Source organism: Medicago truncatula, chromosome 1, assembly GCF_003473485.1.
Source record: "Medicago truncatula cultivar Jemalong A17 chromosome 1, MtrunA17r5.0-ANR, whole genome shotgun sequence".
In the NCBI taxonomy this organism is placed as follows: Eukaryota; Viridiplantae; Streptophyta; class Magnoliopsida; order Fabales; family Fabaceae; genus Medicago; species Medicago truncatula.
Genome location: NC_053042.1, coordinates 36,884,243 through 36,899,703, shown reverse-complemented (window position 1 = coordinate 36,899,703; position 15,461 = coordinate 36,884,243). Strand labels below are relative to the sequence as shown.

The 15,461-nt window shown below is 32.0% G+C and overlaps 2 protein-coding genes across 4 annotated transcripts; one reads left to right on the top strand and one right to left on the bottom strand.

The window, feature by feature from the left end:
* LOC25484422 (electron transfer flavoprotein subunit beta, mitochondrial) lies at positions 1-4,052 on the top strand. The gene is made up of 5 exons (XM_013613230.3): positions 1-304; positions 420-704; positions 1,467-1,547; positions 3,183-3,277; positions 3,568-4,052. The coding sequence occupies exons 1-5, from the start codon at positions 236-238 to the stop codon at positions 3,791-3,793; spliced, it is 756 nt and encodes a 251-aa protein (XP_013468684.1). The 5' UTR covers positions 1-235; the 3' UTR covers positions 3,794-4,052.
* A 2,104-nt stretch (positions 4,053-6,156) lies between these two features.
* Positions 6,157-10,013, bottom strand: LOC25484421 (WAT1-related protein At5g07050). Of its 3 annotated transcripts, XM_013613229.3 has the most exons (7): positions 9,786-10,013; positions 9,486-9,548; positions 9,299-9,415; positions 8,533-8,767; positions 7,037-7,198; positions 6,793-6,944; positions 6,157-6,648 (listed from the first exon to the last, which is right to left on the bottom strand). In XM_013613229.3, exons 1-7 carry the CDS (start codon positions 9,980-9,982, stop codon positions 6,528-6,530), a joined length of 1,047 nt encoding a protein of 348 aa, XP_013468683.1. In that variant the 5' UTR covers positions 9,983-10,013; the 3' UTR covers positions 6,157-6,527. The 3 variants fall into 3 exon arrangements, with proteins under 3 accessions (XP_013468683.1, XP_024636472.1, XP_024636479.1); XM_024780704.2 differs by lacking the exon at positions 9,486-9,548; XM_024780711.2 differs by lacking the exons at positions 9,299-9,415; positions 9,486-9,548.
* Positions 10,014-15,461: the final 5,448 nt, after the last annotated feature.

Genomic DNA, 15,461 nt, shown 5'->3' with positions numbered 1-15,461 from the left:
GATTGGCCAATTCATGGATAAAGATGGAAGCCATCATGTACAGTCATCTTTGTCCTTTGAAGCCTCTCTCACTTACGTGCCGTTCATGAACCTCTTACCAAAACCTCCATCCAACACAGCACATGTATCACTCTCTGTTACATTATATTATAAGAAAAATTCATTTTAATTACCATAAACCCGTTATTCTCTCCTTCACAAAAACACACATCACCCACCACCACTTTTCAACAAGATGAAGATAATGGTAACCGTAAAACGAGTAATCGATTACGCCGTCAAAATCAGAGTCAAACCCGACAAGGTAAACCAATTTCAAATCTTTGTCTCAAAAAACATACTTTTCTGTTTTTGTTTTTGTTTTTGCAATCTTTGTCTCAAAAAGACATGATTTTTACGTTTTTTTTTTTTTTTTGCAGACAGGGGTAGTGACCCAGAATGTGAAAATGTCAATGAACCCATTTTGCGAAATTGCCTTGGAAGAAGCTCTTAGAATAAGGGAATCTGGGTTGGCTTCAGAAGTTGTAGCTGTTAGTATGGGACCTTCTCAGTGTGTAGATACTCTTAGAACTGGTCTTGCTATGGGAGCTGATAGAGGGATTCATGTGGAGGCTAATGATTCCATGTATCCGCTTTTTGTTGCCAAGATTTTGAAGAAGCTTGTTGAGATTGAGAAACCTGGGCTTTTGATTCTTGGCAAACAGGTTTGTGGAAATTGAGGTTTTGTGTTTATTGGTGATGTTTTGTTAGGATGGTTTTGTGGATTTAGTTGTTTTGTTATTTGATTTTATTGGGGTTGTTGGTTTGTGGTGATGAGATTAGTTGGAAATCTTGGTTATGTTGATGATGATAAACTATGGTGGATTTGATTATGTTTTTGTTGTATAAGTGTGTGATCCCCAATCCACATTTTGATTATCTTGGGTATTTGATAATGTTTACATGGTTGAATGTTTTGTAGCTGTTTGGTTATTTAAATGTTCAAGGTGATGAGTATAATGAAACTGTTTAGATTGACTTATTTGAGCTTATCTACTGTCATAAGCACTTGTGAGGTTATTTTGGAGAGCTTATAAAAATGTTGACATGACTATAAGTTGTTTCCATAAGCTTTGCAAAATAGTTTATGAAAACTGTTTATAGCTTATCTGAAAATAGTTTGACTTAATTTTATCTTTGGTGATAGAAAGAGCTTATACGTAAATACTTACATAATAACCATTTATGCTATAAGCGCTTAAGTTGCTTATTCAAATAGGGTTTAAACGGATACTTCTGCTTTTTGTTTGCTTTGATTTATTTATTTCACTTGTGAAGTTGGGATATTATGGAAAAATTGACAGATGCAAGAGAAAAAGGACAATGAATATTTGATATATACATTTGAAACTCGTCTAATGAGACTATTTGGTTGTCATCATTGTCTACTCTATTAAGTTGTTTTTTGTTTTGTCAATTATTTACAGGCTATTGATGATGATTGCAATCAAACAGGGCAGATGGTAGCAGGACTTCTCAACTGGCCACAAGGGACTTTTGCTTCAAAGGTTAGTCCATGATCTACATCTTCAGTAAACAAGGTCTCATTAATTTTTTTGGCTATTTATCTATGATATGCTTAAATTATTTACCACACCATGTTAGCTCAATCTATTGATAAATTTATATTATTGTTTTTCAACATCCCCGTTCCAAGTTTGATCAAAGGTAAACAACCTGTTTGAATAGCAAATGAATTTTCAGAAATACTTAGTAGTTGATTGAGTTCTCTTATACCTTTCTAGGGTTTATATTTGCATGGTGTTGTGCCAATGCATATACTTGTTTTGTCCATCTTTGGTTTATTTGGATTGGAATCCTAACGCCTTTGGGAAATTGTTTAACACGGGTCATGCAAAGTCTAGGTTTATGAATTCCCAAAGGCTATAAATTATAAATTATGTTAGATACAATGAAACCAATTAGGGTAATATGAAGACATGATGGTAATGGATATATGTATATGTATGAATGATTAGAGCATAAATTGTAATGGCTTAGCGCTTCATCCACTCAGGTATTACCAACTGTTTTGTAACTTTGATATTTTGAAGCACTGGAGTTTTCTAAAATACGTTTCTGGTTATCTCTTCATTACTAATGGAACTTATAATCAAGGTTCGCCTAATGTATGTGGCGGCCCAAAATGAACTCTAAACAAATAAGTGTGAACCCTCTTTTTATGAAGTCAACTAATACACCGAGGTCCGCTTAAGTATTAACTGTGAGGTCTCTTGCGATTATAATCCAGCCTAACTGATAGGACACCATGTCCCAATAGAGTTTATGACCCAAATATTGGGCCTGATTTACATGGGTACAACTTCTTGAAGCTTGTAGAAACTGTGGGAATAAAGATAGTTAGAATAATCCCTGTAATCTAGGAAAATTTCTGTTATAAATAGAGGGAAGGCTAGGGAGTAAGCCTTTCGAGAGAGTTGTTGAGTCATTCGAGAAAGTTGTGAAATAATTCAACTCGGGCAATTTTACGTTGTTGAGTCAGTTAGAAGAGAAACTCTATCTGGTTTAAGAGAAATACTGCTCTGGTCTAGGAGTTCTTGCAATTCTGGTGTCATTTCTCTGTTTTCTGTTGCCACTTTCTTCCATTGTTCGAGCTTAAAGTTCATAAATTATCAGCCAATAACACAGTTTTCATTTCAGTTTTTTTTTGTTTCTAACAATAACTATGAACCCCTCTCTGGACGAGGCCTGCGACAAGTGTTTATCCTTGAGCCAATCCTGCTTATATTTGATTCCTTATTAGATCAAACCTTGAGCTATCATTTGACATAAAGTTGATGAGCTAGGCCAGGGTTAGCATGTCTATCTGTTAAAAAGTTAGCGTGTCTACCTGTTAATTAAGCAATTTCCTGTCAAATTGTTGAGCTAGGCCACGGTTTTAGAGTGACTTCTCTGTAATTGTCACTTGCTATCTAGCTAGGATATAGTCATGTGATATATTTGAATCAGCATAATTAGGCTTTTACATGGTAGAAGTTCTTTATTGTTGATTAAGTTTACAATGTTAAGCAGCTGACTTAGAGAAGATGCCCTAGAAAAGATTGCAGTACATTTAAGATTTTGAATAATTATTTTAAGTTTAACATCAAATTATTTCACAGCTAACTGCTTCTTTCCAGTAGGTTGTCCTTGATAAAGAGAAACAAGTAGCCACCGTGGACAGGGAGGTTGATGATGGCATCGAGACTCTGTGTTTGAACTTACCAGCAGTAATAACGTGAGTATCACATTCGATTGAGTATATTGAATCATACTATAATGCTAAATGTAATGGATTACCGATTGTTGTTTTTGTTGAACTTTTTGCATGAAGACATTTGAAATCATATGTATGGTAGAATCTGTTTCATAATGCTACATTTTCTTTGTTTTCGATTTTATAGTTATCCATTTTTTTTCCTTTTTTTCTTTCTATTTTCTCTAAATTATCTCCAAAACATGAAATATCATGCGCTTCACTTTACAACCTTTCTTGATATGTAAGTTTTGTGCTTATGTTTCTTGCAGCACTGATCTGAGACTGAACCAACCGAGGTATGCTACTCTTCCCAACATAATGAAAGCAAAATCGAAGCCGATAAAAAAGTTCACTCCAAAGGAGTTGAACGTGGACATCAAACCTGATTTGGAGATAGTTGAGGTGACAGAACCTCCCAAGAGAAAATCAGGTGTTCTTGTTTCTTCTGTGGACGAGCTTATTGAAAAACTAAAACATGAGGCTAATGTCATCTAATTGTTCTCTACTTTGTTCTAAATCAATTGCTCTCCTGAAAGGATAACCAGCATTACATCAAGATTCTGATGTATGATAATCAAATGAGATAATAAATTTAATGCTGTTCCTTTCATGTATTCATCATCATATCCTCATCCTCTACTTTGATGTTAGTGAAAATGTATTGTAAATCATTAAAATAAAAAGAAAGTTGGTGTAATTTGCATATATTAGAACAGTGTAAGTTATCTACCCAGTTAACACTACTGTCTTCTTCCGACGCTTCACTTTCTACAACTTTGAAATCACGGTGGTAATGTGATTTTGTTAAAGCTCTAATGTGTAGTTTTTGCCATAATCACAGTGACATTTTGTGATTTCGTCAAACTCATTGTTAGTTCCAACATACAATTAATCAAATTCTGCAATTTGGAGTTTTTTATGGAAATTTTGTTAACTTTTTTGACGACTACGACCTGTCATTAAGTAACGTGGCAGTTGCATTTTAGAAAAACAATTTGCAATCATCAGCAGTGTAGGTATAAGCTGCTGGTGATCCTTCTAATTTACGAGATGAGGAAGCTTCATCTTATAGATAAAGAAAACGAGACAATTTTTTAGAAACTATTACGATTACCATCAAATTGAAACTATTACCATTACAGTTCAAAATAAAAGAAAAAGAAAATTCAAATATTGGAAGGACTAGGCCAAAATCCAAAGTAAATAGTCAATAGTATAAACAACATTTGTCTCATTAAAAATCTTACCACAAAAACTTAGAGAAAATCTCGGCAAAGTTTGAACCTATGAAATACATCAGCATAAACGATAATTAGGAAGCTCTAACCTATTTTAAATAAATCTTAACACAAGAAGGGATAAAATCCCACTAAGCAAAATCATTATCTGAAGTCTAGAGGAATCAATCTTTTTTGTATTCTTCTCCGAAGATTTGAGAGATAATGAATTGAATATTCTTAGTTAACTTAACATAATTCAACCATATGTTTCTTAACCTTCAAGGAACAAGACCATGATTCTTAAAAGCAAGAATAACCAACTGAAAATCTATTTCCATCTTAATCCAGAATAAATTATATATGTAACAAAGCTTGGTACATTTGACTTACGTGTTCTATCTTGAGGAATATTTTGATATTTAAATTAAATAGTATATTCGATAAATATAAGAATAAAATATTCTCTTACGTTTAGTAAAAAAAAATTCTCTTATGTTCTAGCATATTCACTGTTATATTCTTTTGTAATTTAATGTTGTAGCTTGTAAATGGAGCCCGTACAATGAAACCTCCACGTTGTAGATGAAGCTATCGGTTTCACCTAGGGGTGTTCAAACCGAACCAACCCAATAAAAAAACTGCAGATCAAACCAATCCAAATCGAAACCGCAAAAAAACGCACTTGGTTCGGATGACTTTTGCACTAAACCGCACGGTTCCGTTCGGTTCGCGGTTTGCATCTCAGCAACCGAACCAAACCAAACCATAAGAATAATGAATATTACTTAAACATGTACAAGCCCAATTACATAGCTCAAGAATAATTTCTTTCGATTCGATTTTTCCATTGTTGCACCATCAGGTTCAATTCTAATTACTTTCCAACTCTTTCAATTCATTTTCAGTGATGAATTTGTTTCCTTTACTTCATAATAATTTGTTTCATGCTTATGTTTCTTCTTAATTTTACCTATTTTGATATAAGTTTTACCTAATATTTTTTTTTTTGAGAGAAAGTTTTACCTAATATGTTATCATATAAACAACAAAATAAAATGTCCTATGTTTATTTGTAACAAGTTGGCAATATTAGAGTTAATGTAATATTTTTTTTATCTCACGATAAACCGCACAAACCGAACCAATCCAAGCCGCATTGGTTTGGTGTGGTTTGGTTTGGTTTGGATGACTTTTTAAAAATCAACCGAACCAAACCAAACCGCATGCTTTTTTATCTCAGGTTTGGATGACTTTTATGTTCAAAACCGAACCAAACCGCACCACGAACACCCCTTTCACCATATGGCTTTCATTTTCTCTAATTCAACTGTCATTTTTATATTTTGTGGTGTGTATGAGTTAAGAAATGCACATTATGATAATCAACTATCTTGTTCTCCTTTCTTTCAGATTTGATTGAGAATTTTATTTGTTTTTGTTACTCTCAAGATTTTAAATAACGGTGGTTGTCACAATCGCGTTAAGGTTGTCGCAATTTCGACTGTTGCTGATGTTTGCGTTACAGATTGCGGTCACAATTACCTTCACCAGTTACTCTCACTCACCCCACTTTATTCTTTCCAGGTTTTACTTTCTTACTTATTTTTCAATGTCACAATATTGAAACAAGCAACAACGAATTCATAAACACCAAAAATCTCATCTCTATAGTCCGAACTCACAACCATATATTCGCACAAAGACAAACTCAAACTCAAAATTCCAACTTTTTTTTTCTCACTAAAATCTCATTTCATCTATGTTACACACTTACACAACAACGCCAAAATTAAGAGAGTGGGTGGAGGAGAATAGATCTGGAAATCAAAGGAGTAACGGAGCTGTAAATAAAAAGGAGGTGATGACTAGGATCTGGAAATTTGTGTTCTTTTTTTGCAGCTGTAATGGTTGGTCAGTCGCGACCAAAACATCGTGCCGTGGCCGTAAGGATGTTCCTGTTATTTTTCTTCCCACTGTTAAAACGGCCAATAACATAATCGCCGCCTGCGTTATGGATGGTCACTATTGCACTGCGATATATCTTTGGTCTTGAAATCGACCACTTTGTCACCTTCTTTCCCCCACAGCAACAAATACAAACCCATGATGACGATAAATGCACCTATAATGCTGAAAATTTACGAGAGGAAAATTTCAGAATTACAATCATGCTAAAAAATAATGTTATTTTTCTAAGAAAAACTTGTCAACTAACTACGTAGTCAATTTTAGAAGAGTTTAACTTTGATACATTGTCAGTCTAAACAAATTTACCTGCCCAAATAAAGTTTTTCACCAAAGACGAAGTATGCTAGAATTGCCACAAATATAGTACAAAGAGGGTTAAACACTGTGACAAAAACTGGCCCTTTTTTCTCAGTGCACCATAGTAGAATGTACGTCAAAAATCCAGCAACAACAATTCCCTGTCATTGATGATGATTGATACATAATGTTAGAACTTTAAGATTTGAGAGAAATTTTATATAAATTCATTGTATTTGTTATGATACTTAACCCCATATAATATGGACCACAAGTCAATGTTGAATCCTATAATCCATGCTGAAGGGTTATTACGTTCTGCTATTACTGTGAAAACAGCTGATTGTATTGCTCCCATAAAGCACATCCATGTAGTGAGTGATAATTGAGCAGGATATCTTTTTAAAGTAGATGCCTGAATATCCAATTACAAGCAATAAGAATCATAAACCATTATTTAAACTATGAACATAGCAAACAATTATTTTTCACCCCACATTTCTAAAATGTAGGGGCCAATTTGAGGGGTCAGTTCAAGAACTATGCTAACCATCATAACCCTTCTATGTGTTATAAGTCATTGTTAGCGGTTCTCGCTGTGTCATATTTGAAAATTCGGTTTTTAAATTATTCTATCATTTAAACCTATTTTTTCGTTTTATATTTTATTTTTTATATCCTCATAAAAATTCAAAAAAATTTCCATTAGTTGTATTTGATTTTAGGGATTATTTGATTGTATTTTTATTTTATTTGACATGTTTCATCATTTTTTTACTTTGGTTTTTTGGTTGTTTTTAAAAACAAAATTTGCAATTACTAAATGAAAGAGATTATAATTGTTGCTTATATATTCTTATAAATAGTGGTTGGACCTAACACAACCCAAAAAAACCGACTTGTGAGGGAAGGATTGGCTCCACTTATAAACACATTGTCAAACCAACTCCTATCCAATGTGGGATTCTTAACATATATAAAAATATTTCGGATTATATAATCCAAAAATCTAAGAACATTTTTAAAAGAAAAAAAAATAGGAGACGTGAAAAAGTCATTGATTAAAAAAATTAAATCCCAATACTTTATATGAGAAATTTTTGTCACTTGAAAGTGAAGACTAGACCATTAAATTGGTGGACTATGTAGAGGGTGGATTAGGCCAAAAGTAAAAGATTATCTTAACTTACTTTTTTTTTTTAAAAAAAAAAAACTTAGCCTTAAACCGGGTCTACTTTCTTTATACACGACATATAAAATGTTTGCGTAAAACATATAATGGCACATGCAAATAAGTATTTTTAGGATATGGTCATAAAAACAAAACAAAAAATACTAAGAAAATAATCATTGAAAAATGCATATTCTATACATAGATAGTACAATGTTGCACTTCCAATGAATATTTTCTACTAATTTTTTTTTAATATTTAATGACTAACATTTTAGGGTGTGTTTGGATTGAGAGTTTAGGAGAGGAAGGGAGGGGAGAGTTTACTTTTCGTTTTTAAATTACGGACTATAGAACATGTTTTTCTAAAATAAATTAAGTGTGATTGAAGTATTATACGATCGTTTATCATGTTAATATGTTAACTTTTTATAAAACATTTCATTGTGTCCGTAATTTAAAAATGAAAAGTATACCCCCTCCCTTCCCCTCTTGAGTCCTTCATCCAAACACACCCTTAAATTACTTACTTCTTAGCATTTGTCAACTAAAAATTAGTCATGAGTTAAAGTGCAAACCTGCATAATGTACGATATAGAAATTGTGACACAAAATGTAACCGTAAGAAGTGAACCCTTTATCCAACTCTTATTGATAGAAGCACTTTTTGGTTGAATATGGATTAGAGGTTCCCACAAATTTCTCATTAAAGGACCTTTGTATAGTGTCATGGTCATAACACCAGCTAAGGAGATCAAGGTCCCAAGTACTTTTGCTATGCCACGTGGATTTCGAACATCAACAATCTCAAACCTGCATTTTAGTCAACTCTTGTGTATTCAATATCTTTAAAACTTCAAAATTTATCTTTTCACTAAAAAAAATTATCTTTTAATTCCTTTTTAGCATGATTCAAATAAAAATTACAAATACTCCAAAATCTTTAAGATTAAATATGTTTGAAAAGTGTTGATAGCACTCATCAATATGTTTTTAACATCTTTCACTGTGTCCACGTGAGCTTAACTCAGTTGGTATAAACAATGCATAATATATGCAAGGTCCGGAGTTCAAACCTCGACCACCACCAAAAAAACATCTTTCATTGTCTCTCATATTATTTTTATTTCATGTACAGACTTCAGCCACGACAAAAATTATAAAATTGCATGCTTTTAGTCTCGAAAAAAAGGACTAAAAATGTGTAGATTTATATATTTTTTTTTTAGTAATGTAGATTTTTAATTTATGGAGACCAAAAGTGATTACATGGAATAAAAGCAAGAAATATATAAATTTTGTAGAGATTAAAAACATATTTAACTTATGTAAAGAGTTTTAAACCTGAGCACCACTGCAATAAGGAAGGTAAGGGAAGCAATGGTGTTGTACATGGAAGCAAGAAAGGTTGGAGAAGTATACTTCAGGCTTGCAAAGTACAAATTGATAGACAAACTTATCCTGCAATAGTATTTTAAAATTATACAAATTATTTGAAAATTGTTCCTGCATTTTTTTAATATGTTCTTACCCTAACACTGAAAGAACAAAAATTTCCCCAAAGAGAGCAAATGTCAGCTTTGGTCTTACACTTCTGCAAGAAAAACAAGTACTATTGTGATGAATGTTCTATCATCTATTATTAGTTCAAATTACAATAGTCACTAATTCTGCAATACAAAATGCAATATGTATGTAACTACATAAAGTTTATCAACGCACGGGTTAAAATACTAGTTGTTACGCAAGTTCATTCAAAATCTGGATTTTAAAGCGTTATGTCAAACACACACTAAGATTTTGAATACGTTTGAAAAAAATGTACATGTACCTCTCCAGAAAGTACGCAAAAGGAAACATTACAACCCCGGCGACAATGTGCCGGTACGTAACATAAACATAAGGACTCATTCCATGATTGAAGGAAGCTTCAGTGATAAAATATATTAAAGTGTAGCCAACTTGGGTTAGGAGCATGAGCAGGTGTGGCTTAAACTCTCTCAGAGGAGAAAATATTTTTTTCTCCATAAGTTTAGTGATGTGATGAAGTTTTTTTTCTGCAATTATTTAGAAGCTCAATACATGCACATTATATACAAAAACTAGTTTTTTTTTTGGCTTTTTTTTTTGTTGAAGGAATATATAAAAATTAGTTCTAGATTAGGGAATATAAAAATTCGTTGATGTGCTTTATTAATTGAATGTGACTCATGAATGCATTATAAATATATCCTGTTTACTAAATTCCCATTATAAATCCTTTCAAAAAATATCCAATAATAAGTATGTATTCAAATCTGATTAGGTACGACTTCACAATAGACAAGCAAAGTGTTGTATTATTTCAGAAAGACATGTAAAGTGTTGTATTATTTCAGAAGTATTTTATTAATCGAATGTAATTTAGTTATCGTTTTTTTAATAAGCGAAATGACAAGAGTTATTGGAAATTTATACGCATAAGTAGATGAGTTGTCAATTGAGGTTTGAATTCCAATCACGGAATTCGACCTAACAATGTCAGCATTTTTTATCAGTTTAGATATGACTTATGGACAGCTTAGTTATCGGCTTTACTATGATGTAAAGTGGTTATGAATATGTTCGCAAGGCTTAATCCAATTGGCAATGTTGGTCGCCGCTATTGCTAAGCTTGAAACCTTCATCGTGTTCAAACCCAGAAACTCACAATTACGTATGAGTTTAAGTGTTGTTTGTCGCTATATATATAATTGGTCTTGGAGGCGTTTTTTATTTTTTATTTTTTTAACATACATTATATTTTTTGCTCAAGTAAAAACTAGAATTTTAATTGCACTGTTGTTTCTTTATTTTGATTGGGTTTTTACTTAAACAATTTTCTTCTTTGTTTTGTTACCTCAATTTCAATTAGGAAGAGTCTTCCAAATCTTAGACCCGGTTTTGATGAGGTGGTTAGAAATATTAGAGAAATTAAAATTCTAAGCAATTTAAGTTATTCAATTGAATTGCTATCATTTTAAAATATCTTTGTTTGGATAGAATAGTAAATAATCTCATTGTTATTATTTTTTAGTCCCTTTTATAAATTTTAAAATTTAGGGGCCAACATTTAAAATTGAAAAATAGTGGTCAATTTGTAAATTTTGATGGGCCGATTTGTAATTTTTAAAAAATTTGAAGAGTCAATTGTAATTTTAAAAAATTTATGGGTCAATTTTAAAATTTTAAAAAATATGAGGACCAAAATGCAAAATTTGAAAAAATTATGAGAAGAATTTTGAAATTCATAGCTTTTAAGTAAGTATAATTTGAAATTCTTTAAATTTGACTTGGACAAAATATTTTATAAATTTTCATAATTATGAATATTTTTCATAATTATAAATTTTCATAATTATGAAAATTTTCCAAAGTATCATCTAAGCAATAGAATTTACTTAAGGGTGTTTGTTTTGGAGTTGAAAAATTTATTCATGGGAATAGGAGGTCGGAAATAAATGTACATGTGTTTGAAATAAAGGAATTAAAATATATTCGTGTGTATTTGTTTTAAAGGAATTAAATTATATTCCTAGGAACAAATTATACTCGTGTGTATTTTCTTCCCATGAAGCTAGGAATCCTACTCCCAAGTAATGATTAGATTTTAGAGCATATGAGACACTTATTTTTTAGTACTTACATGGATCTCACATGGAAAATAGTAGTATCTAATAATCATTTAATCCCTTCAATTCAGTATCTAACACAAATTTTTTAAATAAAACCCACTTAAGATTGAAATTTTAAGTGAAACATTAGGTCGTATAAGACTCCAAAAACCTTTCTTTTTAAAAGGAATACCTAATGAGTATCAAATCTTAAAAGATCAAGACCCCTGTTGAGATGGTCTCATGGAAAATTTCATTCTCATATAGACAAGATCAACTTCTTCGTATAAAAATATTATCACCCCACTAACCCACCCCCACTAACTCAATAATATAACCTCCAATGCGCATGCCGTTTTTTGTTTTCGTTTCTAGAATAGCATTTTTTTAATTAATTAATTTTAAAAGAAGTTATTCCAGGAATAATTTTAATTATTATCCAAACATATTTTTTTTTGGTACATAGAAAAATGACAAAACCATCATAAACTCACACACATAAAGTGGAGATGTCGGGGTTCGAACTCCGGTCAAGACGTTCGGCCTAACAATTTTAACATTTTTGTCAGTTGAGCTAGGACTTATGAGACAATTAATCTTTAAAATTACGGCATTTTTGTAATTTTTTTTTTAAATTTCTGTAGAAAAGAATTATTGTCATTGCATTCCTGAGATAACTAATCCTTGGAATAAATTTTACAATTGTAAAACAAACATGCCTTAAAAGAATTTGAACTCCCTTAAAAAATTACACCATCTTAAACCACACCCTTATCCAAACATACTCTTAAAAATAATACCGTTAAATGAAATCAAAGGAAGGCTAGATTAGGAGTCGTAAAGTAGCAACATACAAAGGAAAATAAAAGTTGTATTAAAACCTTCACCTAACATACATAAAGAAAACCCTCAACCAACGTCACAAGCTGCTACAAAAACAACTTCCACCATCTACATCCCGCTGCTCGCACACAACCCCCAAACATCAACGTCAAGAACCAACATAACAACCAACAACCTTTGAAAAGCAACCAGTAACTATAATGATTGAAACAACAACAACCACCTTCGCCACAACAACAATTGATGTCACCTTAACGAATCCACCTTTGCAACAACAACCAGCGCAACAACAAAATTAATACACCTTCACAGGAGCAACACCAACAATCCACATCTAGATAATAGAGTAGTCGAACCGGATGAGAAGGTTCTGATCGAACCCAACCGTTGAAGACCCATCGACACCTCCTCACACCACCAAAAATGTGGCCTACATCACCACCTTACACCACCATCACCTCCTCCACATAGATTTGGATCAGAAGGAAACAACCACCACACAAAAACACCAGACAACCTGTGTTTTTCTAACAGCTGCAAACTTAGCACCCGCAAGGAAGAAAATCACAAAACCTCCCAACACAACACAACCCAAAAGATCCTCATAATCATCGTCACCACACCCACGAACTCACCACCACACAAGAAAGACGGTGAACATTTCGCCTCCCAAATCAACATCAACAACCACCACTTGTGATACATATCACCAACAACCACCAAAATTACCATTAACTCAATAAACCATGACATCACCACCTACCTTAAAAACCCCAAATATCGGGACACAACCGCTGCGCGGCGCCAACAGTGGACAACCAAAACCAAAATGATACCCACGCATCTCTTCCATAACCACCAAATTTCACACCCTTCGCAAAGTCATTCGAAACCGTTTTCCGATCATATACTCCACCACAGAACTCAACAAATCTCACTGGAATCAAGTTTCATTCTCCGACGTTGAATGTCTCCACCACTAATCTTTAGTTGTCGAAATATGAATTGGAGATTTCGGGATTGGAGGGAAGGCAGAAGATTGGTGAAGAGATGAAGTGGTGGATTGAAGAGATGAAGTGGTTGATTGATAGCTGAGCAACAGAAACTGGAAAAGTTAAAACAACCCGAAACCAAAAAATGCAGAACCACCGGAAAAGAGTGCCGTCGGCATATCTTGCGTTTAGAGGTGGTGCGGAGGACATGTGTCTCTCGTCGCACAACCACCTTGAACAACTACATCGTGGTGGTGAGGATGTTGGATATGGAGGGGAATGGCTGTGATGGAAAAGTTAGAGAGAGGTCAGAGAACAAAGGTTTTTAGAGAGAGAAACTAGGGTTTTTAGTTAGAGAGAGGTCACCTCGGCTGTTTTTTGTTGATAAAAGGCCTTTAACCTTTGAATTTTTTAGACGTTAGAACTTTAACTTAATTAATAAAACGTTGGAATTATATATTTTTTGCTCAAGTAAAAATTGGAATTTTAACTGCATTGTTGTTTCTTTATTTTGATTGGGTTTTTTACTTAAACAATTGTCTTCCTTGTTTTGTTACCTCAATTTCAATTAGGACCAGTCTAGGAATCTTGGATCGTGTTTAAATGAGGTAATCGGAAATTTTAAAAAAATTAAAATTTTAAGCAATTCAAATTATTCAACTGAATTGCTTTTATTTTTAAATATTTTTGTTTGGATAGAATAGTAAATAATTTCATTGTTATTGTTTTTTAGCTAACATTTAAAACTGAAAAATAGGGGTCAAGTTGCAAATTCTAAAATTTTTTATGGTTCTATTTGTATTTTTTAAAAATTTGAGGAGTAAATTTGTAACTTAAAAAAAAAGGGGTCAATTTGCAAATTTTGAAAAGTATGAGGACCAGACTGCAAAATTTTAAAAATTCACAATAAGAATTTTCAAATTCATAGCTTTTAGGTATAATTTAAAATTCTTAAACTTAACTTATAAAAAATATTTTAAAATTTTTCCAAATTAGCATCCAAACAATGAAATTTACCTAAAATAATTGAATTCCTTCAAAAATATCACATTATCTCAAAACATACCTCATCCAAACACACTCGACAATACCATCAAATGTTTCAAACTATTTTATTATGTTCAAGCATGTGATTAGTTAAAACTTTATAGACTACAAAAGTATTTATATTTTTTAAGTAAAGATTTTTAATAAGTCAAAAAATCTAAGTATTCTTCTATATAGTCTAAATGTAGAGCAAGCCCATAAAATATTAGACATAGAACTTGATACATAGTCTGTTTTAAGTGAGAAAGAAGAAAAAGTGTATATAGAATATCGCATTTATCTTAGCTATTTCTATATGCCAATTTAATTAACGGTTAATTATTCAAATTGATCATATAATATACATTAAGTCTGAAAAAAAGACTATGTAAAAGATAAAACATAGAATTTAACTCTGTAATTTTACACTTTATGCTATCATATTTTTCAATCTAGAGATAAAGTCCATAAAAATGATCTAGAAGTTGAATTTTTCAGTCAAATTTAGGACATTAAAATATGATTTTTTTTTTTTTTGGTGGTGGTCGGGGTTCGAACCCCAGACGTTGCATATATTATGCATTGTCCATACCAACTAAGCTAAGCTCACAAGGACAATATATGATTTTCTATTTAAAATTAAAAAATTTCATCATGGGGCGGATTAATTATAAATTGTTAGAGCCCCAAAAACTCAAAACAAAATAACGAAAACCTCGAACTAGAAATCTAATAGATATCTATAAAAATACATAAAAGGGATCTGCAAATTTTCATAGGATTCCAAAAAAGTCTTGATTTATTTTTATTTTACGACCTAAACATGCAAAATTGCAATTTTTTTCGAGTAAGCATATACTCACTGATCAAATTTTGTTCCCTAATTTTATAAGCATGCTTAGAACATCATAAGAACATTCACCATGAAGTTTTGGAGTTTTCGGAAGTGGAAATAATTAATTATGAATTGTTTAAGAAATTCATAATTAATCCATCCCTAATTTAATAATTCCA